At 35.7% G+C, this 27,393-nt stretch overlaps 1 protein-coding gene across 2 annotated transcripts in view; it reads left to right on the forward strand.

The window, feature by feature from the left end:
• The window catches only part of CNTN1 (contactin 1), a 322,132-nt gene that overhangs the window by 160,862 nt on the left and 133,877 nt on the right, over nucleotides 1–27,393 (forward strand). For both annotated transcript variants that reach the window (XM_006865302.1, XM_006865303.1), the window contains exons 18-19: nucleotides 21–202; nucleotides 20,110–20,230. In XM_006865302.1, coding sequence (XP_006865364.1) covers nucleotides 21–202; nucleotides 20,110–20,230 — 303 coding nt within the window. The remainder of the gene's footprint in view (nucleotides 1–20; nucleotides 203–20,109; nucleotides 20,231–27,393) is intronic.

Raw genomic sequence — 27,393 nt, forward strand, 5'->3', positions numbered from 1 at the left:
TTTTATTTAAAAATATACAGATCCCACACGAATTATATTGGCTCCAATTAATGCTGATATCACTGTTGGAGAAAACGCCACCATGCAGTGTGCTGCTGCGGCTGACCCCACCCTGGATCTCACATTTGTTTGGTCCTTCAATGGTTATGTGATCGATTTTAACAAAGAGAATATTAACATTCATTACCAGCGGAATTTTATGGTATGTATTTTAAGTTTCATTTATTGACATTCCGAGAGCTGTATATATCTGCTCTGCATCATCTATTACTATAATCATTTCAGTAATACCAAAAAGCAAGTTTCAAAGTTCCTCATGGTTCCCCTTAGTAATAGTGAACATTGGAGTCCTGGTGTGGTGTTGCACGTTACTAAGCTGGACTGCAAAGTCGGTTTGAACCACTAGCTCACCAGCTGTTCCTCGGAAACCCTATACAAGGTCTCTATGGGTCAGAACTGACACAAAGGCACCTAACAACAAAAATAGTGAGCTTTAAAAAAATTATTATAAAGATTTGGGTAAAGATATTAATCAATAAATAGTCATTGAATTTTAGTTACTTATTCCCTTACTTGCAATAAAATTTTCATTTTTCTGTGTATGGTACCTCTGCATATATGAACTGTAGGTTCTAGCACCTTCATTTCCACTTTAAATGAGGCAAAGCATGGAAATTATAATAGGCTATCATGATTACTTTAGGGCATATACTTTATTCTTTGGTGACAAAAAAAACCATCATAGACATGTATTTTGGGAGGCTTGGGAAATAATCATTGTGGTTTAGAGGAGGCTAAAGAGATATTTCATTTTAAGAACTGGAAGGCTTACAAGTATGCAATTCCTATAATTAAGCATAGTGATACAGAGTCCATATATAGAAAGAAATATAAAATAGAGAAAAATCTTGAGGAAGTAATGAAGGAATTACAACTTGAGGAGGAACATCCCTGACGTACTATAGGCTGACTAGGTTACAATGTATTTCAAAGATAAACTGATCAATGTTCTACTAGTCTACTTTAAAGACTAGTAGAATGGTGGTTATTTGAAAGCTCAAAGACCTGTTAGAGCAGGGGTTCAAACTGATTCATTCTGGTTCAACTCCCTGCTGAGGATTTTCATTTACACCCCAGATATACTGAATCCAAAGCTACATTCTAACAAGACCCTATGTATACATAAGAATCACCTGGGGACCTATAAGGGAAGCAGTAATATTAGAGAGGTATCAACATTTTAGAATAATCGACCATTTGAGATCAAAAGGGCAGCAATTACTCAGGAACAAAATGCAGAAGGGTTAGGAATAAAGGTGGAATGGAAGCAAGAAACACAGAAGGAAGTGGGATAAGTGATGTTACATTGTGGGGATTGTAGTCCATGAGATGAAACTCAATGTGCATGACTTGTTGAATGGAAAACTAATGATCTGCTCTGTAAACTTTTACTCAATTTACAATAAAAAGGCTTAAAAAAAAAATCACCTTGGGATCTTGTAAAATGTAAATTTAGATTCACTTTATCTTGGGTGGAAATGCAAATTCTCAGCAGGGGTTTAAACCAAATGAATTGGTTCAAAGTCCTGATTTAAAGCATATGGTTAATTAATAAAAGTTTAGTTTTAGTTTTAGAATTCAATGTTTAATATAGAACTATAACTTTTATTAACTAAGTATTTTTAAGATTTTTTTTAAGTCCTATAAAATCTGAATATTGATATGGTGTTGTTAAATGCTGTCTTGTCAGTTTTGACTCATACTGACCCTGTATAAGGTTTTCAAGGAGTGACTGGTGGTTTGAACCACTGACTTTATGGTTCAAACTGACCTTGCAGTCCAGTGCTTATCCAGTAGCACCATACATATTATAGTAATATACTTTCAAATCTTTTAGTTCTTTAAAACACACACACACACACACACACACACACACACAAAATGTTCTGACACTTCCACTCCAAAAACTCAAAACAAGCTTTCAGCCAAGTAAGACTGATTTTAACTAAAAAGAGATTGCTTTTTACATTTTTATTAGTAGATGTATATTTCAAATCTATCATTTATCTATTGGAGTCCTGGTGTGGTGCTGTGGGATAATAAACTGGACTGCAAGATTGGTTTGAACCTTATTGTCAGCAGTTTGAACTCACCAGCTTCTCCTCAGAAACCATATACAGGATCGCTATGGATCAGAATGGACTCAACTGCACTTAACAACAACAGTTTGTTGTACTGTGGTGACTTGTATGTTGCTGTGATTCTGGAAACCATGCCACAGATAATTTACATACCAACAGGGTCACCCATGATGGACAGGTTTCTGCTGAGTTCCCAGATGAGGATGCGCTAGAAGTAGGAGAGGCTGGCTGCTTCTGAATATTTAGTCACTGAAAACCTTATGAATAGCAGTGGAACACTGTCATCACCAGAATATTGAGTACTGAAACATGATGAAGAGCACCAAAAGGAGGATGAGAAACAGCTGTAACACCCATTAATAATCAGAACATGAAATGTAAGATATATGAATCTAGGAAAATTAGAAATTGTCAAAAATAAAATGGATGCATAAACATCTATATCCTAGGCATTAGTGAGTTGAAATGGACTGACTGGTATTGGCCATTTTGAATCTGACAATCACATGGTTTACTATGGTTAGAATGAAATTGAACTGGAATAGTTTCACATTCATCACCAAAAAGAACATACCAAGACCAGTCATGAAGTACAAGGCTGTCTGTGATAGGATAATAACCACACGTCTACAGGGGAAACCAGCTAATACTACTTTTATTCAAATTTACACACTAACCACTAAAATCAGTGATGATTAACTGGAAGAATTCTACCTAATTTTTTAGTCTGAAATTGATCATACATGCAATCAAGATGTATTGATAATTACTAGTCTTTGGAATGGGAATATTGGAAACAAAGGGGAAGTATCACTAGTTGGAAAATAAAGCCTTTGTGATAGAAAGAGATTGCATGAAAAAATTTTCATACTAGAGATCGCATGAAAAAATTTTGCAAGACCAATGACTTGTTTATTTCAAATTCCTTTTTAAAATAACATAAAAGAAGACTATACACATGAACTTCACAGGGTGGAATACACAGAAATCAAACTGACTACATCTATGGAAAAGACAATGGAAACACTCAATATCATCAGCCAAAACAAGGCCAGGGTCAGACTATGGAACATCAGACCATCAATTGTTCATATGCAAACTCAGGCTTAAGCTGAAAAAAATGAGAACAAGTCCACGAGAGTCACAATATAACCTTGAGTATATCCCACCTGAATTTAAAGATCATCTAAAAACAGATTTGATACATTAGACACTAAAGACCGAAGACCAAAAGAGTTGGGGGATGACATCAAAAACATCATGCAGGAAGAAAGCAAAGAGTCATTAAGAAGAAAAGAAAGAAGGAAAAGACCAAAATGGATGTCAGAAGAAACTGAAACTTTCTCTCCACTGTATCAAAAAAGTAGTATATGATCAAGAGCCAAGAAATTTGGAAGACAATACTTGCCAACTGACTGGAAGAAGTCCATTATTTGAGCTCAAAGAGAGGTGACTGAATGGAAAGCAAAAATCATCAGACAATATCATTGATATCCCATTTGAGTAACATTATAATAAAGGAGCTCTGGTAGCGTAGTGGTTACGAATCGGGCTGCGAACCTTAAGGTCAGTGGTTCGAAACTACCAGCCGCTCCGCGGGAGAAAGATGAGACTTTCTACTCCCTTAAGGATTTACACCCTCGGAAACCCTGTACAGGGTCGCTATGGGTCGGAACCGACTCCACGGCACTCAACAACAACAACATAATAAAGATAATCCAAAAATAGCTGCAATCATGCAATGACAGAGAATTTCCAGAAGTTCAAGCCAGATATCATTGCTGGTGTCAGAAGGATCTTGGCTGAAAGCAGAGAATACCAGAAAAATATCTACCTGTGCCTTATTGATTATGCAAACACTTTTAATTATGTGGATCATGACAAGCTATGGACAAGATTTTGAAAAAATGAGTATTCTGGGACACTAAGTTTTGCTCATGAAGAAAGTGTACATAGACCAAGAAGCAGTTGTTCGAGTAGAACAATGGAAAACTGAATAGTTTAATATTAGAAAAGGTGAGTGCCAAGGTTGTATTCTTTCACCATACTTATTCAGTCTATATGCTGAGCAAATGATCCAAAAAGTTGTATTATATGTAGAAAAATGTGGCATCAGGGTTGGAGGAAGATTTCTTAACAACCTGCGATACACAGATGATACTATCTTGGTAGCTGAAAGTTAAGAGGATCTTAAAATAGTTACTGATGAAGATCAAAGACCACAACCTTTGGTATGGGTTACATTTCAATATAAAGAAAACAAGATATCTCACCACTGGACCAATAAACAACTTGCATATAAATGAAGAAAAGACTGAAGTTGTCAAAGACTTCATTTTGCTTGGATCAACCACCAACACTCATGGAAGCAGCAGTCAGGCAATCAAATGACGTATTACATTAGGAAAATCTGTTGCACAACATTTCTTTAAATTGTTCAAGGGCAAAGATATCAGGTTGAGAACTAAGGTGCACCTGATCCAAGTCATAGTATTTCCATTACCCTCATATGAGTGCGGAAGTTGGACAGTGAAAACGAAGACCGTAGAAGAATTGATACAGTGAGTTATAGCATTGGAAAAGAATATTAAAAGTTCCATGGACTACCAAAAGAACAAAGCAATCTTTGTTGGAAGAAGTACAGTCAGAATATTCTTTGGAAGCCAAGATGGCCTGAATTAATCTCTCATACTTTGGACATGTTATCAGGAGGGACCAGTCACTGGAGAAGGTATCTAAAGTGAGGAGTCAGGAAAAAAGAGGAAGTCCTCCAACGAGATGCATTGGCACTGCGGAAACAGCAACGGCTTCAAATATAGCAAGATTCTGAGATTGGCACAGAATCAGTATATGTTTCATTCTGTTGTGCATAGGGTTCCTATGATTGGGGACTGACTTGGTGGCACCTAACAACAAAACGTAAGACAGAGTAGAACTGCCCCATAGGAAATCAATGGTTTGTCAATCTTTCTTGCACCAAGTGTGTTTGAACACTTACTTTCCAGAAAGCAGTCCAGTGCTTAAACACTGTGACACTTTCCTTGAAAGGTACCCTAGTAAGTTCACATTTTAGGAGTAAATTTTTTGATAAGTATCATAGTTATTAAGGTTTACATCATTATTGTAATTATGTTGTAGTAATATCAATTGCTGGAGTCTTGGTGTGGAGCTGTAGCCTAATGCGTCAGACTGCAAAGTCATTTGAACTGCAAGGTCAGTGGTTCAAGCTCACCAGATGCTCCTTGGAAACCCTATACAGGGGCGCTATCGGTCAGAATCAACTCGACGACACTTAACAACAATGTCAATTGCTACAAATTAAAACCAATTGTTAGAATTAATGAAGGAATAAAATATAAATATTCTAACTTTTAATTTCAAAAGCCTAAATTTGTATTTTCCATTTTAATTTCATTGCTAATTTTTATTCAAATATGCTATGGTTTTAACTTGCTATTCTCAAATTTGACCACTAAGGGGCATTGAAGCATAAGGTTTTAAATGTCATATCCCAGAAGACTTGAGACAGGAGTTTCAATTATAAAATTATTAAGGATGATTTTTAAATTTATGGTTTATGCATTTTATGATTAAAATCATATAATGATGAGAGAAAAATGTAACATTTTTGATCATGTGGGCTTCTAACTAGAAATTTATAATGGGCAACAAACGAGTAAAAATAACATTGGCATTAATTTAATGTTATTACTTATAGTAGCAATTTTTAAAATTAATTTAGCTTTCCTTTAAAAAGTAAGAATCAATTTTAAGTCTATAGTCAAACCCTTTATGCTGTGATTACAGAAAAATCTTAAGAAATTCATGATTAGAATTTACTTACCATGTCCCTTATTCTTTCATTTATCCACTGCATATTAACTTATGCAAAGGAGGATGTTAACAAAAAATATAAAATATTTAATATATATCAAGCTACTAAATAGTTTTATGTCATTCTTTTGTTCATCAAAGTTACTCGGCAAATAATCATACAAATTCTTCAGTGAAAGTCCAATTATGTAATGACTTGTGTTCTGATTTTCCAATTCAACAACTCAGAACAAATACAAAACACAGATACAGTTTACTTATTAATTAAATTATATAACTTGTTTTGTCCTAGAAACTCTGTCAAAAGACAATCTGCCAAAAAATATATATCTAAATATGTCATTTTATTTCTCTTCCATAATGGTACATGACCTGTAAAAATTATTTTTTCAATAACCACCTAATTTTTAACATTGTCTTTGAGTTATTTTCATGTAATTGACAACAGCACTCTCCTTCTCAGACTTGTTATTTTAGTTTATATACTATTTGAGTTCCTTAGACATTTCTCTTCTGGTTACTATCACTATAACTTTTTATTTTTCATACAGTATTTATTAAAATTGCAGTTCAGGAAGAAATTATTGTTTGTCAAAATGAATTCATTAAGATTACATAGAAATTGGAAAGATTCCTGTGACCAACCAGACCTGCATTCTAGACTTCACTTTCACTGTCTAATAATGTGACCCTGAGCCAGTGATTGGACCTCTCTAAGATTTATATTTCTCCTCTCTAAAATTTGTTAATAATTCACTTACTTCATTCATGTTACTTCATTAGGTTTACAAAACTGGTTACTACATATTGCTTTTGTGAAGATTAAATGAATACATAGTTATAAATAGGCTGTATCACTGTAGGGTAAGCACCAGACTGCTAGCCACAAAATCAGCAGTTCAAACCAACAGGCACTCCTCAGAAAGTCTATACAAGGTCACTATCTATGTGTTTGAACCAACTCATTAGCACTTAACAGCAACAACATCATCAATTGTTTGATACGGTGCAAGAGTATTGCTAAAATGCTTCCATTTTATTCTACAAAATCTGTGGTACTGTAGGATTAATACCGGACTGTGAACTACAAGGTTGGCAGTTCAGTCCCACCAGCTTCTCCTTGGAAACCCTATATAGTCTCACTATGAGACTGAACCAACTTGATGGCACTTAACAATCTTATTTAATGGATGCTTGATGCTCACTCAGGGTACAGTGGGCACACAGAATTGCTATGAGTCAGTCAACTCAATGACATTTAACAACAACAGGGTATAAAAATTATTTCATATTTGCTATACTGTTAGCAGCATTTGCAGTACAAATAAGACTATATATTTTTGAAAGATCTAATAAAGGAATCCTGGTGTGGGACAGTAGGATAAGCACCAAACTGCTAACTGAAAGGTCAGTGGCTCAAACCCACCAGCTACTCCTCAGAAACCCTATACAGAATTGTTATGAGTTGAAACCAACTCAACAGCAATTAACAACAATATAAATTTTTAGACAATTCTTACTAATCTACATTAAATAGGTAGATACTTGTGCATGTTTTCTGGTATGTGGACATGCATTTTTTTCTGATTGCATAAACATTGCTCCTTCTAAGACACCCATGGTTTTTACCATAAGATTTTTGTTTACTTTTTGAAGAAAATACTAATTGTACTGAACATGTCCCAAGAAAGTGTTTACATTTGAGAAATAACTATACTAGAGGATGCATTAATTTTGAACAGAAATTTTGCCTCTGTAGACAAGCCAAAAAGGAAAACAGTGAGAGAGAGAAACTAGGAATAATATTAATAATAATAATTAGGAAACAAAAAACATGTTTGGTCCTCTCAGTTTTGTTGGCTGTCTATTCATGGTTGAACAAGAACATGAGTTATGGGACAATGCAGAGACATGATCAGTTGAAGTAAGCAAGGGGGGTTGGGCAATAATCCTGGCAAAGGCAAGGCTCAAAGGAGAGCTGAAATAAAAGGCTTGGAAGACCAGGAAGGCACAGTGAGGTGATGCCAGCCCTAAAGGGGTAGTTCTCAACCAGAAGTGATTTTTGTCCCCTGGGAGACGTTTGGCAATGTTTGCACACACTTTTGGTTGATACAACTGTGGGGAGTTGCGGTGTTATGGGACTCTGTTCAGCAGTGGTGTCACTAAACAGACTACAATGCACAGGCCAACCACTGCAATAAAGAATTACCTGGTCCAAATTGTCTATAGTGCCAAGACTGAGAAACCCTATTCTGAAAACAGAAGAAGAGACAGGAATACGGGAGCTGACCAGTGAAAAGTTTTAAGCATGACGTGTTGGAAAGAAAGAGAAGGCACATAGTTTTGAAGAGTCAGATGAATAAAAGTTTTAAAAATTATAAGAAGCCAGATAATACATGTTCTAGAATGGTATGAATAGTAGAGAATAAATTTCATGTACTTTGTAAATTTAAAAGTCTTAAAATTTAATGAGCATGGGAAGAAATAGATAAAACATGTACAAGCCTCCTATCTAACTTTATGACTCTTATCGGTAATTAATTAATTAGAAAAGAGTTAAGGAATTAGAGAATTCCATCATGCCTCACTCTGTCTAAACCTATAACTTTCCTGATCTCCAGATCTATATTCTATAAACTGTTGTTGTTGTTGTTAGGTGCCATTGAGTTGGTACCGACTCATGATGACCTTATGCACAGCAGAACAAAACACTGCCCGGTCCTGGGCACACTATTGTTGCCACACTTGAGTCCATTGATGCTACCACTTGGCCAGTCCATCTCGTTGGGGGTCTTCCTCTTTTTCTCTGACCCTGCACCTTACCAAACATGATATCCTTCTCCAGCGACTGGTCCCTCCTGACAATATGTCCGAAGTATGAGAGATGAAGTTTGGCTATCTTACCCTCCAAGGAGCACTCTGGCTGCACTTCTTCCAACACAGATCTGTTTGTTCTTTTGGCATCCCATAGTATTTTCAATATGCTCCTCCAACACCATAACTCAAAAGCATCAATACTTACAGCAAAACTGTGCACAACAAAATGAAACATACCTGGTTATGCTATGTTTGAGCTCACTGCTGCTGCCACTGTGCCAATCCATCTACTGGGTCATCTTTTTCTCAGTGGTGAGGATTTTTGCTTTCTTCATGATGAGGTGCAACCCATACTAAAGACTATGGTCTTTGTTCTTCATCAGTAGGTATTTTTAAGTCCTTTTCATTTTCAGCAAGCAAGGTTGTATCATCTGCATATCACAGGTTGTTAATGAGTCTTCCTACTATCCTGATGCCATGTTTTTCTTCATATAATCCAACTTCTTGAATTATTTGCTCAACATACAGGTTGAATAAGTATGCTAAAAGAATATAACCCTGGCGCACACCTTTCCTAATTTTAAACCATTTGGTGTGCCCTTGTTCTGTTCAAACAACTACCTCTTGGTCTATGTATAGGTTTCTCATGAGCATAATTAAGTGTTCTAGAATACTCATACTTTGCAATGTTTTCCATAGCTTCTCAACATGTACACAGTGACATGCCTTTGCATAGTCAATAAAGCACAAGTAAGCATCTTTCGGGTATACTTTACTTTTAGACAAGATCCATCTGACGTCAGTAATGATATCAATCCTTCTACATCCTCTTTTGAATCTGGCTTGAACCTCTGGAAATTCTCTCTCAATGTATGGTTGCAGCTGTTTTTGTATTATCTTTAGCAAAATTTTACTTGCCTGCAGTATTAATGATATTGTCCAATGATTTCTGCATTCCGTTGGGTCACCTCTCTTTGGAATAGGCACAAATTTGGACTTCTCCCAGTCAGTTGCCCAGGTAGCTGTTTTTCAAATTTCTTGGCATTGATGGGTGAGTGCCTCCAGTACCGCATCAATTGTGGAAAGACTTCAATTTGTATTCCATCAATTCCTGGTGCTTTGTTCTTTGCTAATAACTTCAATACACCTTGGACTTCTTCCTTCAGGATTGTTGGCTCTTAATTATGTGCTACCATATTTAGCCATAATTAGGTGTTCAACATTCCCACTTAGTCTATAACTACTTGGTGACTTCTTAGCCATGAGCACTTCTCTAGCTTATTTAATTTTCTTTTATTTCCAATACAGGATTATTACTTCATTTTCAAAAGATTTTTTTTTCTTCCTTTTAAGTCACATCTCTGTTACTACTATTTTTTAATTCAGGCAATTTTAATACTGATATGTTCATTAAGATGACACCATTTAGATACTGGAAAATATCGGGGTATTTGTTTTACTTATGTTACATATGAAAATAGTTTGGTGATTATGTAAGAGCAAAATGGCCTTATATTTTGAGGTGCAAGTCAAAGATTTATGGTATTATGATTTCTGTAATAGATTTTTCAAAGGTTCCTTTGAAATAAATAGTCTGTCAACTGCTCCATGGTACAAAGATGAGGCTTTCTGCTCCCATAAAGATTTACAGACTCGGAAACCCTGTAAAGGGTCGCTATGAGTTGGAACTAACTCCACGTCACTTAACAACAACTTAACACTTCCGAGGGTGTAAATCTTTACGGGATCAGAAAGCCTCATCTTTCTCCCACGCAACAGCTGGTAGTTTTGAACTGCTGGCCTAGCGGTTAACAGCCCGACTTGTAACTATATAACTATTTTGCTACCAGAACTCCTTTGCAGTGATAGTTGTCTATGAGTAGCAATAGCAGTTGTAATAGTAGTATAGTATAGTATACCTATGGTAGTGTTTTTAACCTCATCTTTAAAATAGGCTTAAATATTAGCTATCTTATGAGATTGTTCTGGTGTGGCACTGTGGGCTAATGCGTCAGACAACAAAGTCATTTGAACTGTAAGGTCAGTGGTTCAAGCTCACCAGCTGCTCCTTGGAAACCTTATACAGAGTCAGTGTGGGTCAGAATCAACTTGACGGCACTTAACAACAACATCATGGGATTGTTACTAAGAGTAAATGAGTTTTCAATGTAAAACATTTATTAAAGTCCCTGGCACCTTGGAAGTCCTTACTAAGTATTTACTATTAGCACTGTTGTTGCTGATGGTAGTATTGTTTGTAGTTGCATATATTACATTTGCTACACTTATTCATTCTCTGCTTAAACAAGCCAATTTTTTTTTAATATTTCTTTTTTTCTTGGCTATACTATATGTAACTTATACTATATATTAATATTTATTTTTGCCTATATGATCTAGAATATCTCTAAAAGTACTTGCTTTCCTCATCCTCGCTTATTTGTTTCTTTGTTGTTGTTGTTAAGTATCTTCAAGGTTGGTTTCAACTCATAGTGACCCTGTGTACAGTTTCCAAGGAACAGCTGATGAGTATGAACCACCTACCTTGCTGTTGAGTTCTTACCCTACAGCACCGCACCAGGACTCCATCTGTCCCTTTGCTCTGTTCTAAAATGGAACAAAAGAGACCTTTTTGTTAGTATACAGCCATTATTAGATTTATGCCTTACCTAGACTTTGTATGTACTGTGCAGCATTTTGGTTTTTCCATTATGACAAATTTGACTTGTTCATAAAATTGAGTAATTCATTTATACTATATGAATGATTTTCCAGAGTTAGTTATGGGGGAGGGAAAAGGAAGGAATGGGTATTTATATTCTGGAAGTCTTTTGATTTAAACTTGGGAAATTTCTGAGCGGTAAACCACATACACACTTTGGAACATCCCTGAGCTTTGCTATCACAATTTCCAGTATATGAATCAGCTCTCTTCATAAGAAGGGAGGGAGGCATTTTGTAATGCAGCCAAGCTGTGGGTTTTAGTGAAAATATAGAGAGCATTCATATCTAATTTGTGGCTAGAATATGCTGAGGCCCATGATCTTTACTTGCTTTGTAAGCATTCTGTCAACCACTGAGAACCTCAACTTCTCTTGGGGTATGGAAAGTGCTAGCACCCTTTATAAAAACGTCAGGGAAGCTTTTGTACGTATACAACTATATCAACATGATATAAAGTGTATTTTTCCTTTGCTTTCTTTCTGAGAAGTTTTCCTTGCCACACCATTGTCCAATAGAGAGCAAATGTGAATGAACCTTAAAGTTACGCATTATCGCTTTTTTTAATGAAAACTAATCGTTATATACCTGAAGCCTACCTTTGAAAACAGAGCTAGCTTTTAAAATCGATTTAGCATTTTGAGTTTCTGTTGTTGCTGTTAGGTGCTATCCTGCTGTCTCTGGCATATGCACAAAAAAATAAACAATGTCCAGTCTGGTGCTAGCCTCATGATTGTTATGTTTGATCTCATTGTTGTAGCCACTGTGTCGATTATCTCATTGAGGGTCTCCCTCATTTTCACTGACCCTCCCTCCACTTAACCAAGTATGATGTCTTTTGCCAGGGATTGGTTCACCTTGATAACATACCCAAGTATATGAAATGAAGACCTTGCTTCAAAGGAGCATCCTAACTGTACTTCTTCCAAGACAGATTTGTTTGTTCTTCTTGCAGTTTATATTATTTTTAGTATTCTTCACCAACACCATAATTCAAATGCATCAATTCTTTGGTTTATCTTCCAAATTTCTTGGCATAGACTACCGAGTACTTCCAGTGCTGTGGCAGTTCATTGAAATGTATTAGTTGGTATTTGTTAATTCATAGAACCTGTTTTTTCTCTAATGATTACAGTGTGGCTTGGATTTCTCCCTTCAGTACTATCGGTTCTTGACTATATGCTACCACCTGAAATGGTTGAATGTCGACAAAGTATTTTTGGTTCAGTGACTCTTGTCCATCTTCTTTTGATGCTTCCTATTGTAGTTGCTGTTGTTTGGTGCCATCAAGTTTGTTCCGATTCAGAGTGACCCTATGCACAACAGAACGAACTGCTGCCCACTCCTACACGATCCACACAATCATTGCTACAATTGAGCTGATGCCACTGTGTCAATCCACCTACTTTGGGACCTTCTTCTTTTTCACGAAGCCTGCACTGTACCAAGCATGATGTCTTTCTCCAGAGACTGGTCCCCCTGATAACATGTCCAAAGTATGAGAGATGAAGTCTTACCATCCATGCTTCTAAGGAGCATTCTGTTTGTACTTTGTCCAGTGCAGATATGCGTGTTCTTCTGGCAGTCCATGGTATTTTTAATAGTCTTCTCCAACACCATAATTCAAATGCGTGGATTCTTCTTCAATTTTCCTTATGTGTTGCCCAACTTTCTCATGCATATGAAGCAATGGAAAATGCATGGTTTAGATCAAGGATACCTTAGTTCTCAAATTGATATCTTCACTCTTAAACCCTTTAAAGAGATCTTTTGTAGCCAGTTTACCTAATGCATCGCATCGTTTGATTTCTTGACTACTGCTTTCATAAATATTGATTGTGGATCCAAGCAAAGTGAAATATTTAACAACTTCAATCTTTTCTCCTTTCATCATAAAGTTATCCATTGGTTCAGTTGTGAGGATTTTTGTTTTCTTTACATTGAAATACAATCCATACCGAAGGCTGTAGTTTTTGATCATCAGTAAGTATTTCAAGTCCCCTTCTCTTCCAGCAAGCAAGGTTGTATTATCTGCATATCGCAAACTGTTAATGCCACATTTTTCTTCATATATTACAGTTCCTCAGATTATTTGCTCAAAATGCATATTGAAAAAGTATGGTAAAATGATACAACCCTGTGATACATCTTTCCTGGTTTTAAAGCATTCAGTATCCCTTGTTCTGATCTAACAGCTGCCTCTTGGTCTATGTTCAGTTCCCTGATGAGTAGAATGAAATATTATGGAGTACACATTCTCTGCAATGTTATCCATAGTTTGTTATGGTCCACATAGTAGAAAAGCCTTTGCATAGTCAATAAAGCACAAGTAAACATTTTTCTGATATTCTATGCTTTCAGCCAAGATCCATCAGACATCAGAAATGATATCCCTCGTCCCATGTCCTCTTCTGAATCTGGGTTGAATTTCTGTCAATTCCATGTTGATGCACTGTGGCAACCATTTTTTAATTAACTTCAGCAAAACTTCGCTTGCATGTGATATTAATGCTATTGTTCAATCACTGCTGCAGTCCATTAGATCACCTCTCTTTGGAATGTGCACAAATATGGATTTCTTTCAATCAGTTAGTCTGGTGGCTGTCTTCCAGATTTCCTGGCATAATAGATGAGTGAGGGCTTCCAGTACTGCACTGGTTTGTTGATGGATTTCTATTGTATTCTGTCAGTTCCTGGAGTCTTGTTTTTTACCAATGCCTTCCATGCTGTTTGGAATTCTTCCTTCAGTACCATCGGTTCTTGATCATATGCTACCTCTTGAAATGATTGAACATAGACTTTTTTTTTTTTTTTTGGTATTGTGTATTCCTTACATCTTTTTTTGATGCTTTCTTTATCATTCAATATTTTGCTCAGAGATTCCTTCAGTATTACAAGGAGAAGTTTGAATTATTTCTTCAGTTCTTTTAGCTTGAGAAATGCAGCACATATTCTTACCTTTTGGTGTTCTAACTTCAGGTATTTGCAAATTTCATTATATTTTACTCTTTTTTTTCTCCAGCTACTCTTTGACTTTTTTTTGTCCAGCTTTTTTACTTCATCATTTCTTCCATTTACTTTTGCTTCTCTACATTCAAGAGCAAGTGTTAAAGTCTCTTCTGACATCCATTTTTGTCTTTTCTTTCTTTCTTGTCTTTTTAATGACCTTTGTTTGCCTTCTTGATGTCATCCTAAAACGTCTCTGGTCTTCAGTCTTTAGTGTTCAATGCATAAAAACTGTTCTTGACATAATCTCTACATTCAGTTAGGAAATATGCAAGGTCCATTTTAAGCTCTCCTGGACTTGATTTAATTTTAATCAGCTTCAATCTGAACTTGCAAATGAGTAATTGATGGTCTGTTCCATAGTCTACACATGCCTTATTTTGGCTGATTAAATTGAGCTTCTCCATTGTATCTTTCTACATATGTAGTTTATTTGATTCTGTGTGCTCCATCTGATGAGACCTACATGTATGTTGCTGATAAAAGGTGTTTGTAATCAGCAGGTCATTGGTTTTGTGAAATTCTATCATGTGATTTCCAGTACTGCTTCTATCAAGAAGGACATATTTTCCAACTACTGATCCTTCCTCTTTACTTCCAAGTTTCACATTCCAATCAACAATAATTATAAATGCATTTTTATTGCATGTTTGATCAATTTCAGACTGAAGAATTTGATAGAATTCCCCAATATCTTCATCATTGCTTTTGGTGGTTTGTGTGTAAATTTGAATAATTGTTGCATTAGCTGGTTTTCTTGTAGGTGTATGAACGTTATCCTATCACACAGAGTATTGTTCATCAATATAGATATTTAAATGTTTTTTTTGATAATGAATACAACAATATTCTTCTTCAGTTTGTCATTCCTGGCAATTTCATTAAGGAAAAAAATAATTAGCTATATTAATATTAAAACAAGGGCCATTTGATATCATAGCTTATTAATTTTTATATTATTTTTCTGGCCATATTTTATTGCAAGATTGGACTAAAATACTTTCAGTTTAAAATTTATGAGGTGTTTTACTTATTTTTTAAATTCCAATATAATAGCATGATGACTCATTAGATTTCATGAAATTTAGCATCAGCATTAGCTTTCAATTGGACATATTATGTAACATACTGAGTTCCCATAAATAAAGAATCTAAGAAAATTAAGTGCTTTTTTATTTAGATGAAAATGCTATTGTTTCTTTCCTATATAATCACATTTCAGTCATAATTTGAAAAGATGGTGCTTTATTTCTGTTAATGAATATTAATAGAGTGCAGTTCTATTAAACACAATGTTGTTATTTAGTGTCATAGCGACCCTGTATAGGGTTTCCAAGGAACAGCTTGTGAGTTTGAATTGCAAGGCCTGTGGTTCAAACCCACTAGCTGCTTTACAGGGTCGCTATAAGTCAGAACCAACTTGATGGTACTAAACAATAAAAACATGATAAAATATAACAAAGGCACCTGTCTAGACCAGTTGCTGTTGTTGTTAGGTGGCATGGAGTCAGTTCTGATTGACAGCAACCCTATGTATAGCTGAATGAAACACTACCCAGTCCTGCATAATCCTCACAATTTTGTTTGAGCTTGTTTTTACCACTACTTTATCAATCTATCGAATTGGGTGTCTTCCTGTTGTTAATGGACACTCCACTTGCCCTTCTGACAACATGTCCAAAGAATGAAAAATGAAATCTCACCAGCCTTTTTTTCTAAGGATCTTTCTGACTGTACTTTTTGCAAGACTGATTTGTTTGTTATTCTGGAAGTCCATGGAACTTTCAAATTTTTTTTGCCTAAAACGATTAATTCAAATGCATTAATTTCACTTCAGTTTTTCTTATTCATATTGTTTAACTTTCATGTATATATGAGGCTACTGAAAATATCATAGCTTGGGTCTTCAAACTGATAACTTTACTATTAACACTTTAAAGAGATTATTTGCAGCAGATTTGCCAAATGTGATGTGTCCTTTGATTTCTTAACTACTGGTCCCAGGAGTGTTGATTGTAGATTCAAGCAAATGAAGTCTTTGCCAATTTCAATCTTTTCTTCTTTTATCAAGACATTATTTAGTGGTCCAGTTGTGAGGATTTTTAGTTTCTTTACATTGAGATACAATCCATACTAAAGGAGGTAGTCTCTGATATTCGTCAGTGTTTTAAGTCCTTTTCACTTACAGCAAGCAAGGTTGTGTCATCTGCATATTGTAGGTTGTTGATGAGTCTTCCTCCAATTTTGATGCCACATTCTTCTTTATATAATCCATTTTCTCAGATTATTTGCTCACAATACAGATTGAATAAATATGGTAAAAGAATACAACCTTGGCATACACCTTTCCTGATTTCAAACCATTCAGTGTCCCCTTTTTCTGTTCAAATGACTGCCTCTTTTTCTATGTACATATTCCTCATGAGAATGAAGGATTCTGCAATACCCATTCTTCATAACATTATCAACAATTTATTATAATCCAGATGGTTGAATGCCTTTGAATAGTCAATAATGCACAAGTAAACATTTCTTTGGTACCCTCTGCTTTTAGTCAAGAACTTTTGGATGTCAGCAATGATATCCCTAGCTTCAAATCTTCTTCAGAATCTGTATTGAATTTCTGGAAGCTCCCTGCTGCAACCATTTTTGAATTATAATCAGCAGAATTTTACTTGAATGTCGTATTAATGATACCGTTAGTTGACTACCTAACAAGGCTTAGCTTGCAATGCTGAAAGAGTCTGTGGTCAAAATATTGAACAATGTAGGAAGAATTGAAAGAAGATGAAAGAAATACGCAGAGTTACTATACCAAAAATAGTTGTTTGATATTTAACCATTCCAAGAGGTAGCTTAAGATAGAAATCAATGCTACTTAAGAAAGAAGTCCCAGCTGCATGAAAGGCATTAGTAAAAATAGAAAAAAGACAAGTTTCCAGCAATTGACAGAATACAAATTGAAATATTTTAACAAGTTGATGTTTGTTAAAAGATGACATTCTTTTGTTACCTTGCTTTGAAATGGTCACAAATGTGGATGTCTGCCAATCAGTTGGTCTTCCAAATTTCTCCGTATAGACTATTGAGCACCTGCAGTGCTGCATCAATTTGTTGAAATATTTCAATTTGTATTCTGTCAATTTCTGGAGACTTGCTTGTTTTTTTGTTTTTTTTACTATTGCCTTTGGTACAGCTGTGACGTCTTCCTTAAGTAGCATTCCTATCTTAAGCTACCTCTTGGAATGGTTAAATATCAAACAATTATTTTTGGTATAATGACTCTGCATATTCCTTTCATCTTCTTTTGTTTCTTCCTGCATTGTTCAATATTTAGATAATAGAAACTTCCAGTATTGCAAGCTAAGGCTTGAATTTTTTCATCAGTTCTTTCAGATTGAGAAACACTGAGTGTGTCTGCTCTTCCCTTTTGGCTTTCTGACTCCAGGTCTTTGTACATTTCATTATAATACTTGACTTTGTCTTTTCAAGATGCCCATTGAAATTTTCTGTTGTATTCTTTTACTTTCTCATTTCTTCCAGTCACTTTAGGTTTTCTATGCTCAAGAGCAAGTTTCATAGTCTCTTCTAACGTCCATTTTGGTCTTTTCTTTCTATCCTGTTTTGTTTGTTTTTTTGTTTTATGACCTTTTGCTTTCTTCAAGTATGATGTTTTTAATATCACCCCACAAATCTTGTGATCTTCAGTCATTAGTGTCTAATGCACCAAATCTGTTCTTGAGGTGGTTTCTAAACTCAGGTGGAATATATACAGTGTTATATTTTGGCTCTCATGGACTTGCTTTAATTTTCTTCAGCATCAAACTGAACTTGCATGTGAGCAATTAACATTTGTTTCACAGTCTGTCCCTGGCCTGGTTTGGGCTGATGATATTGAGCTACTCCATCATTTCTTCCTACAGATATAGTCAGTTTGATTCCTGTTTATTCCATCTGCTGAGGAGCACCTTTTATGTTGTTGTAAAGAGGTATTTGCAATGAAAAAGTCTAGCAAAATTCTGTCATGTGATATTTAGCATTGTTTCGATAACCGAATCAATAGTTTCCAACTACTGATCCTTCCTCTTTGTTTCCAACTTACTCATTTGAATAATCAGTAATTATCAGTGCATCTTGATTGCATGTTTGATCAATTTCAGACTGAAGAAGTTGGTTGTTGTTGTTAAGTGCCATCGAATCAGTTCTGATTCATAGTGACCCTGTATAAAGTTTCCGGGAAATGGCTAGTGAGTCTGAACAGCTGACCTTGTGGTTCAAACCAACCTTATGGTCAAATGCTTATCCTACAGCACCGCACCAGGACTCCTGAAATTTATGGAATGCTTCATGAATTTGAGTGTCATCACTGGGTTTAGTGGTTGGTGCATAAATTTGAATAATAGTGGCATTAGCTGGCCTTTCATATAGGCTCTAGATAATTTCCTATCACAGACAGCATTATACTTAAGATAGATCTTTAAATGTTCTTTTTAATGAGGAACATGACACCATTTTTCTTTAACTTGTTCCTAGCATAGTAAACCATATGATTGTCTGATTCAAAATGGGCAATATCAGTCTATTTCAGCTCACTAATGCCTAGGATATTTATATGCATGTGTTCCCTTTCATTTTTAATTATTTCCAACATTCTTAGGTCCATGCTTCATATATTCCGTGTTTCAATTATTAATGGATGTTTGCAGCTATTTCTTCTCATTTTGAATTGTGCTCCATCATAAAATGAAAGTCCCGAAAGCTAAACTCCATCCATGTCAGCAAGGACAACTCTACTTTGAGGAGGCAGCTCTTCCCCAGTTGTATTTTGAGTGCCGACCTGAGGAGCTCATTTTTCTGACACTATATCTAACAATTTTCTACTGCTATTTATAAGATTTTCAGTGGCTAACCCTTCAGAAGTGGCCTACCTCTCCTTCTTCCCAATCTGTCTTAGTCTTGAAACTCCACTGAAAGCTGTCCACCATATGTGACCCTGCTGGTATTTAAAATATCGGTGGCATAGCTTCCAGGATTGTTAATATGTTAAGTGACCGTTGGGTTGGTTCCAACTCATAGAAACACCGTATAAGGTGTAGGAACAGCTGGTGGGTTTGAATAACCAATCTTATGGTTAGTAATCCAGTACTTGTCCTACAGTGCCACACTAGGACCTCATTGCTAATATGTTGTTATTATTGTTAAGTGTCATCACATCTGTTCCGACCCATAGTGGCCCTGTATAGGGTTTCCAAGGAGTGGCTAGTGAGCTTGAACCATCAACTTTTCATTTCAAACTGACCTTGCAGTCCAGGGCATTAACCCATAGTGCCACACCAGGACTCCCATTGCCATCTAATAATAGAAATAATAGGATGCTAAGGTATCTATAGCTACAAAAGGAACTTAACAATTTATTTAGTCACTATATTTTTCAGATGAATTATCAAGTAACTTGAGAAATGTCATCCAGATAACATACCTAATATGGTTTTTATTTTGATCGGAGAAAATGTACTTCTTGTATCCTAAATGCCGAGTAATTGGTGAAAAAAGCTTACGGATTTCAATGATTGTTGTTTTTTGCCAACAGTTAGATTCCAATGGGGAGCTGCTCATCCGAAATGCTCAGCTGAAACATGCTGGAAGATACACTTGCACTGCTCAGACAATTGTGGACAATTCTTCAGCTTCAGCTGACCTTGTGGTAAGAGGTAAGAATTTCAGCATTGTAAAATCACAAAACCAAAGGTATTCGCCTTGCATAAATATGTATAATCTTCTGGTGACTTTGGCTCAAATTCTTATATATTTAGAATCTTGATCCTTGAAAACAGCTTCTCACCCATGCCTAATGATGATTTATGCCAGACAAGTGGTAAACAACACTGATTTTGTTTGTTTAACTAACTACATATCTTCTAGAAACTTTTACCACATACCTCCTACTAAATGTTTATACTTTTATACTTAGTACTTACCAGAAGCTCTCATTTCAAGCTAATACTTTCAGTGTGTTGAGTGTAGTGCTTTTTTCTGTTTTCAGTTTTTCAGTCTGATGCTCTTTAGCATAACTTCAAATATTATATATTTTTCACTACCATCTTAACATGAAGTTTTAATTTGTAAATATATCATGTTTCTATTTGTTAATGCTTTTCAGACTAGTGTTTTTTTTTTTGTTTTTTTGTTTTTTTTTAAATTTAATTGAATATAATTGAGAATACACTAGAATACATGCTTATTGAAAGTTTCACCCCTTTAATGCCCACCTCTGCTTTTTCTGTGAGCATGGCTGGTAACTTACTATGCCTTGTTTAAAATCATGAATGGACTCTATACTCACTTCTCACAGAATGAAGTCCAGTCCCTTTAGCTTTGCATTCAAGATGTTCCACGCATTCATCTCAGCATATTTAGCTTTTATCTCCCACAATTCTACTCATTCTCCACTGCTTACCCATCTAACAAATGCAATGGTGTTGGTTGTGTGCTGTTGAGTGGTTCCGATTCATAGCATTCTTGTATAGGGTTTCTGACGCTGTAAATCTTTGTGGGAGCAGAAAGCCTCATCTTTCTCCTGCAGAGCAGCTGGTAGATTAGAACTGCTGACCTTGCTGTTAGCAGCCCAACTCCTAATCCAGTATACACTGGTAGCAGCAACCAGTGCTCCCTTTAACAAATATACCCTAGCATTTATACTTCAGGTCCTTCAGTTACAGAATTACTCCCATGCCTGGTTCTCATCTTTTCTTGTCCAAATCTTATCCATTTTCAGGACTTAACTCACATATTACCAAATTCATTAATTTTTCCTTGTGTGCCAAATATGAGCTCCTCTCCCCTAAAACTTACTATTTTTTCTACTGTGTTTTATAGCAACCTATACATATATGAGTTATCTACTTTCCTAAAGTATTCATTCATATATTCATTTTTAATTTGGTTAATTGATGAGGAGCTTTGCATAGTTCTACAACTCTCTCTTTTTCTCTTTGTTGCTATCATTGTTACGCCAATTTATATTTATTCAGAATGTTTATTGACTATTAATTACTAGCACATTTTGAAGTTAGTTTTTAGCACCAATCAAAAAATTAATAAATAAAATTATTTATGTGATATATTTTTGTTAATGCACCTTCAAGTACCAGCTCAATGCAATTCACTTAAATTCATGTAGCTACTACATTTGATATAAAGCAGTGATAATTTGGAATACTTTGAGGTTTCTTTCACAAATAAATGGAAACAACCCATCCATAGGCCACTTGTTGAAAATTAATTAAAATCCATGGTTATAAATTCCCAAGTTAATATAAGTTTCATTTAGGTTTAGTATTTCTATTTAGAGTGTTTGCATATCTGGGACTTCCCTTGATTTTAAGAGTTATTGGGGAAACTAACTAGTTTACTGTTCTTTCTATTCAGACCATTAACTATTAAGTCATTCCTAAAAATAACCTGTGTATAGATTTAATTGAGATTGTTTACAAATTAAAAGAATGAGTAGTATTATTATAGGGGTTATACTTTTATTATGAAACATGAACATTCATTACATTGTAGTAAACTCCCAGTATTTAGAGGGAAGAGGAAGTTTTGCAGACATAATGCAAGAATATTAATGATATACCTACACATACTTGGGTAATTAATAATCATTTTAATGAGCATTTTTGGTAAAAGTGAAGCCAATAGAAAAAAACTTATAGCAGATATTTTGTGGAAACAAAGTTTGGTTTTGTTTGCCATTAGTTTGTTTGCTACAATTTTTCTAAAAGCCTTTTAGTTCCCAGAAAAATGCCTTAAAGCAATGCAATCTGGAAAGTACACACAGTTGAAATATAACACAGCATTTTAAGTTTTTGCCCTATAATAGGATGTTAATAAAATCCCTGTACCACCAGGGATCTTTCATAAAACTAGACAGGCAGGTAGATGAAAAGGGTCTATTTTTTTTAACACTGTTAACATCTGCAGTCCTACTAAGTCTCTAAAATTTATTTACAATAATATAAAATATATTCTTTTTTTTTTTTTATGGGAGCCCCTGGGTAGTGCAAATGGTTAACACACTCGATTGCTAACTACAAGTTTAGAAGTTCAAGTGCCTTGGAAGAAAGACCTGATAACCTACTTCCTAAAAACTCAACCACTGAGAAACCTGCAGAGCACAGTTCTCTGATACACACGCAGTCACCATGAGTTTGAGCTGATCCCATGACAACTGCTTTATTGGTCATTTATACCAAGAGAAAATTGCAGCTGAAATAGTCAAACACATTTCTACATAGCTTGTGAAATAGAATATGCTTTATATTTTTATATAAGTGGATATTAAATTGAATAGGTCCTTATAATTATGATGATGTTAAGGGTATGTGTTTCTTGCATGCATTCAAGAACAAGGGGATAACTATTTAGTCCATTTTCCCACCAAGTTCTATTTTTTATCAAGTTTAAGAAATCATGAACAGGCTTCAAGAGGCCTCCTGAAATGCTATGTAAAATTCCATTATGTAGGTACATTACCCTGGGAAGAGGATTTATTATTTTCAGCAGATTTCCTTTGCTAACAATAACCTAAAATGCATCAAAAATCTTAACTTAACAGTTCACCTAGATCAAAACTCTTGAAAGAGAAACTAAGAGACGGTTATTCACTTCATGCAACAGTACAATCTACAGAAATTTTCAATTAGTGATGTCAAATAGACATTTAGAATGGGAACAGCTTAAGAAAATTTCAAAATGCATCTATTTCTCAGAACATATTAGTCATGTCCTATATTAGATATTCTGTGACAACTTTCCAAATTAGAAACTTCACTAATTTATGTTCAGATATCAGTGATCTAAACCACAGATGCTGAAATTCTTGCTATGAAAGGTACAATGAATAGAGTAGAAGGAAAAGCAATTTCCTCTGAGGATAACTAATGAAATATTTTTATAATAAAATTAATGTAGTGTATAAAGTATCAGAAAGCTGAAACAAAAGTAGAACTCTCTAGACATAATTCTGATAATGTGACTTTCTTTTTAGCTGCATGTGGCATTCATTATAGGATCAGTACTTGACTGTACACCACAAGGTTGGCAGTTCAAACCCACCAGCTGTAACTTGGAAATCCTATATTAGAGTCGCTATGAGTCAGAACCAACTTGATGGCACTTAACAATAATAACATCTTGAAGTAAATAAATACAAAGTAAAAACTGCTGCTGTTCTTGTGTGTATTCAATTGTAAATGTTAGTGGGTGAATGTAGGTATGTGTATAAAGCTTGATGAAAATTTCAAGGAGAAAAAAATATATCTTGTAGGCCTTTCATCATGTTTTTAAGAATTGAATTTAGAGTGAAAGCAGTGTATTGGGTAACTCTGAGTGCTCCTAAATGTAAAACTGAAGTTAAACACAATGAAACACATCCAAACTGCAGTAAAGTGTTGGGCCTGATTTCAGGGAGCTTTTTACCCAGAAAATACACCTCTTTCTGGTTTTCCATTTAAGACATGGTATGATTGAGAAATAAGAAAGACAATAGCAGTTACCCCAATCAAAAATAATCTGTAGAAAATGGATCCAGTAATCAGATGTGAGACACTGTCCTTTTGTAATTTTCAGAAACCTTTATTTATTACAGTGTTACTGTACATTAGTGTGTTTATCCATTAATTGGGTCCACAGAGGCTCAAGGAAAGGATACCAGAAAAGTGACACATGTTGTCTTATCCTCTCCCAGAAGTAGTACTCACCTTGAATTGGTGTTCAGCTCTGCTTTGTTCATTTGTGAAATATAGGATGTAAATGGAGAACTACAGGGAGGAAATTAAGATGGCTGTTGTTGCCGGGAAGGGATTGTAGTAATAGGAATGAAACTGAGAGTGTGACTTATTAAAAGTGAAGCAGATGCCCTTGTCTTGTAAACCTTCACTTAAGTCACAATAAACAGTTAAAAAACAACAACAAAAGAAAAACTACCATTTGTGAATCAAAAAGAAAGAAAGAATTCATGAATTTGAAAGTACTTGAGCCAAGCCTTGAAAAATGGATAATATTTGGACAAGAAAAGATGAGAACTTGACATGGAAGTAATTCTGTAAATGAAGGAACTGAAGAACAAATACTAGGGTATGTTTGTTAGAAGGGGCTTCGGTAACTTAGTGTGTTAGGAGTTGGACTGCTAACAGCAAGTTCAGCAGTTCTAACCTACGAGTGTTCTGCAGGAGAAAGATGAAGCTTTCTGCTTCCATAAAGATTTACAGCTTTGGAAACCCTATATAAGGTCGCTATGAATCAGAACCAACTGGATGGCACAGAACCAACACCAACATCATATTTGTTAGGTGGGTGAGCAGTGGAGATAAGAGCTAAATATGCTGAGATGAATTCGTGGAACTTCCTGAATGCAAGGGGTGGCAGCTGGATATTTGTGTGAACAGCCCCTACTGTATGAGAAATGATCCACCCACAAAAGACAGAGAAACACACAAACAGGCAGGAGAGATCAGAGAGTTGAGGTTGAGATGAGGTAAAAGATGCGTTTGACATTGCTGCATGTCATGGCCACAGTGAAGACCCAAGACTCGTGACCCAAGCATTGTCATTTGTCTGGATACTTCTCCTGTCTGCTCTGATGAGTGGGGTCCATGCTCTCTCTCCAAAGTGAGGATGTGCTCTCTCTTCAAAGTGAGAACTTCTGGGGAGCAGGTATAAATGGGCACTAATATATGTCCTTCACAGTCTAGAGACAACATTCCCAAAATAACTCAGCTAAACAGACATTTTCCAGAAACTTCAGTGTAGCCCAAATACAGTGATGCAGAAACTAGAGCCAGAAAAGGAGCCTCTGAAATGGAGTGCCCGCCCTCCTTTCACTCTTCTCTCTTCCTGTATCCTTTTCTCTCCCCCTTTCTCTGTCCCTCTTTTCCTTTCTCTCTCTCCTGTTACTTTCTCTCTCATGTCCTCTCCTCCTTTATCTTCTATTTTGAAGTACTCCTTACTCACCAGCTGCTATAGTATCCTCATTGATGAATTTCCTCAACAAACTCCAACTGAGAGATTATACTGTATGCTGAGCCCTGTCCTGAGCACTGTGGAGAACAAGTCAGCTGCAGACTGCTGCCAGGTGTTCACCGCATGACATTACTTCTTCTTTGTTTTACTGTTTTGGATTGCTCAGTCTGGGGAGTTCAGCTTCCATGTCATAAAGACAATCAATCAAACTGTGGAGGTAGTGAGGCTTCTCCCAAGCAACCAGCACTGATTTGTCACTGATTGTAGTGAGCCATATTAGAAGAAGCTCCTCCAGGTCAGTCAAGCTTTCAGGAGGCATTGGTAATGGTGGTGGTGGTGGTTGTGTGCCATTGATTCGATTCCAACTCATAACCATGTTATGCACAACAGGACAGAGCACTGCCCAGGTCCTGTACCATCCTCATCATTGTTGTTATGTTTGAGCCCACCGTTGCTGTCACTGTGTCAGTCCATTTTGTTGGGGATCGTCTTCTTTTTTGATGACTCTCTACTTTTCCAAGCAAGATGTCCTTCTCCAGAGCCTAGTCCCTCCTGATAGTACGTCAAAAGTATGAGAGACAAAGTTTTCTCATCCTTGATTTTAAGGAGCATTCTGGCTGTACTTCTTCCAACACAGATTTGTTAGTTCTTCTGGCAGTCCATGGAACTCCAACACCATAATTTTTCTCCAACACCATAATTCAAATGCATCAATTCTTCTCTGTCTTTCTTATTCATTGTCCAACTTTCACATGCATATAAGGCAAATTGAAAATACCATAACAAGTTGGGTGCACCTTAGTCCTCAAACTGACTTGTTTGCTCTTGAACACTTTAAAGAGGTCTTGGTTAGCAGATTTGCCTAATCCAGTATGTGCTTTGATTTTTTAACTACTTCTTCCATGAGCATTGATTGTGGCTCCAAGAAAATTGAAGTCTCTGACAACTACAATGTTTTCTCCATTTACCATAATGTTATTTATTAGTACAGTTGTAAGGATTTTTGCTTTCTTTCCATTTAGTTGCAACCCATACTGAAGGCTGTAGTCTTTGAGCTTCATTAATAAATATTTAAAGCATTCTTCACTTCCCAGAAACAAGGCTCTGTCACCTACATATTGCAGGTTATTAATGACCACTCCTTGGAAACCTTATACAGAGTCACTATGAGTTGGGACTGACTTGACAGCACTTAACAACAATAATTCCAACCCTGATGCCATGTCCTTCTTCATATAGTCTAGCTTCTTGTATTATTTGTTCTGCATACAGATTGAATACATATGGAGAAAGAATTCAAACCTAGAACACATCTTTTATGATTTTCAGCCATTCAATATTCCATTGTTCGGCCCAAAGGAATACCTGTTTGTCTATGTACAGGTTCCTCATGAGCACAATTAAGTATTCTGGAATCCCCATTCTTTATAATGTTATCCATAGTTTGTTATGATCCACACAGTTGAATGCCTTTGCATAGTCAATAAAATACAAGTAAACATCTTTCTGGTATTCTTTGCTTTCAGTCAAAACCCATCAGGCATCAGCAATGAGATCTTTCATTTCACATCCTCTTTTGAATCTGGCTTGAATTTCAGGCAGCTCTCTCAGTTTACTGCTGGAACTTTTTTTTTTACATTTATCTTAATCAAAAATTTAATTCCATGTGATTTTAATGATATTGATTAATGATTTCTGCATGCCATTGGGCATCTCTCTTTGGAAAGGACACAAACAGTTAGCCAGGTAGTTGTTTTCTTGGCCCAGATGAGTGAGTGCCTCCAGTGCTGCATTAGTTTGCTAAAAATTTGAATTTGTATTCATTCAATTTCTTGTTATCACCAATTCCTTCAGT

The sequence above is a fragment of the Chrysochloris asiatica genome, unplaced genomic scaffold (genome assembly GCF_000296735.1).
Source record: "Chrysochloris asiatica unplaced genomic scaffold, ChrAsi1.0 scaffold00077, whole genome shotgun sequence".
NCBI lineage: Eukaryota > Metazoa > Chordata > Mammalia > Afrosoricida > Chrysochloridae > Chrysochloris > Chrysochloris asiatica.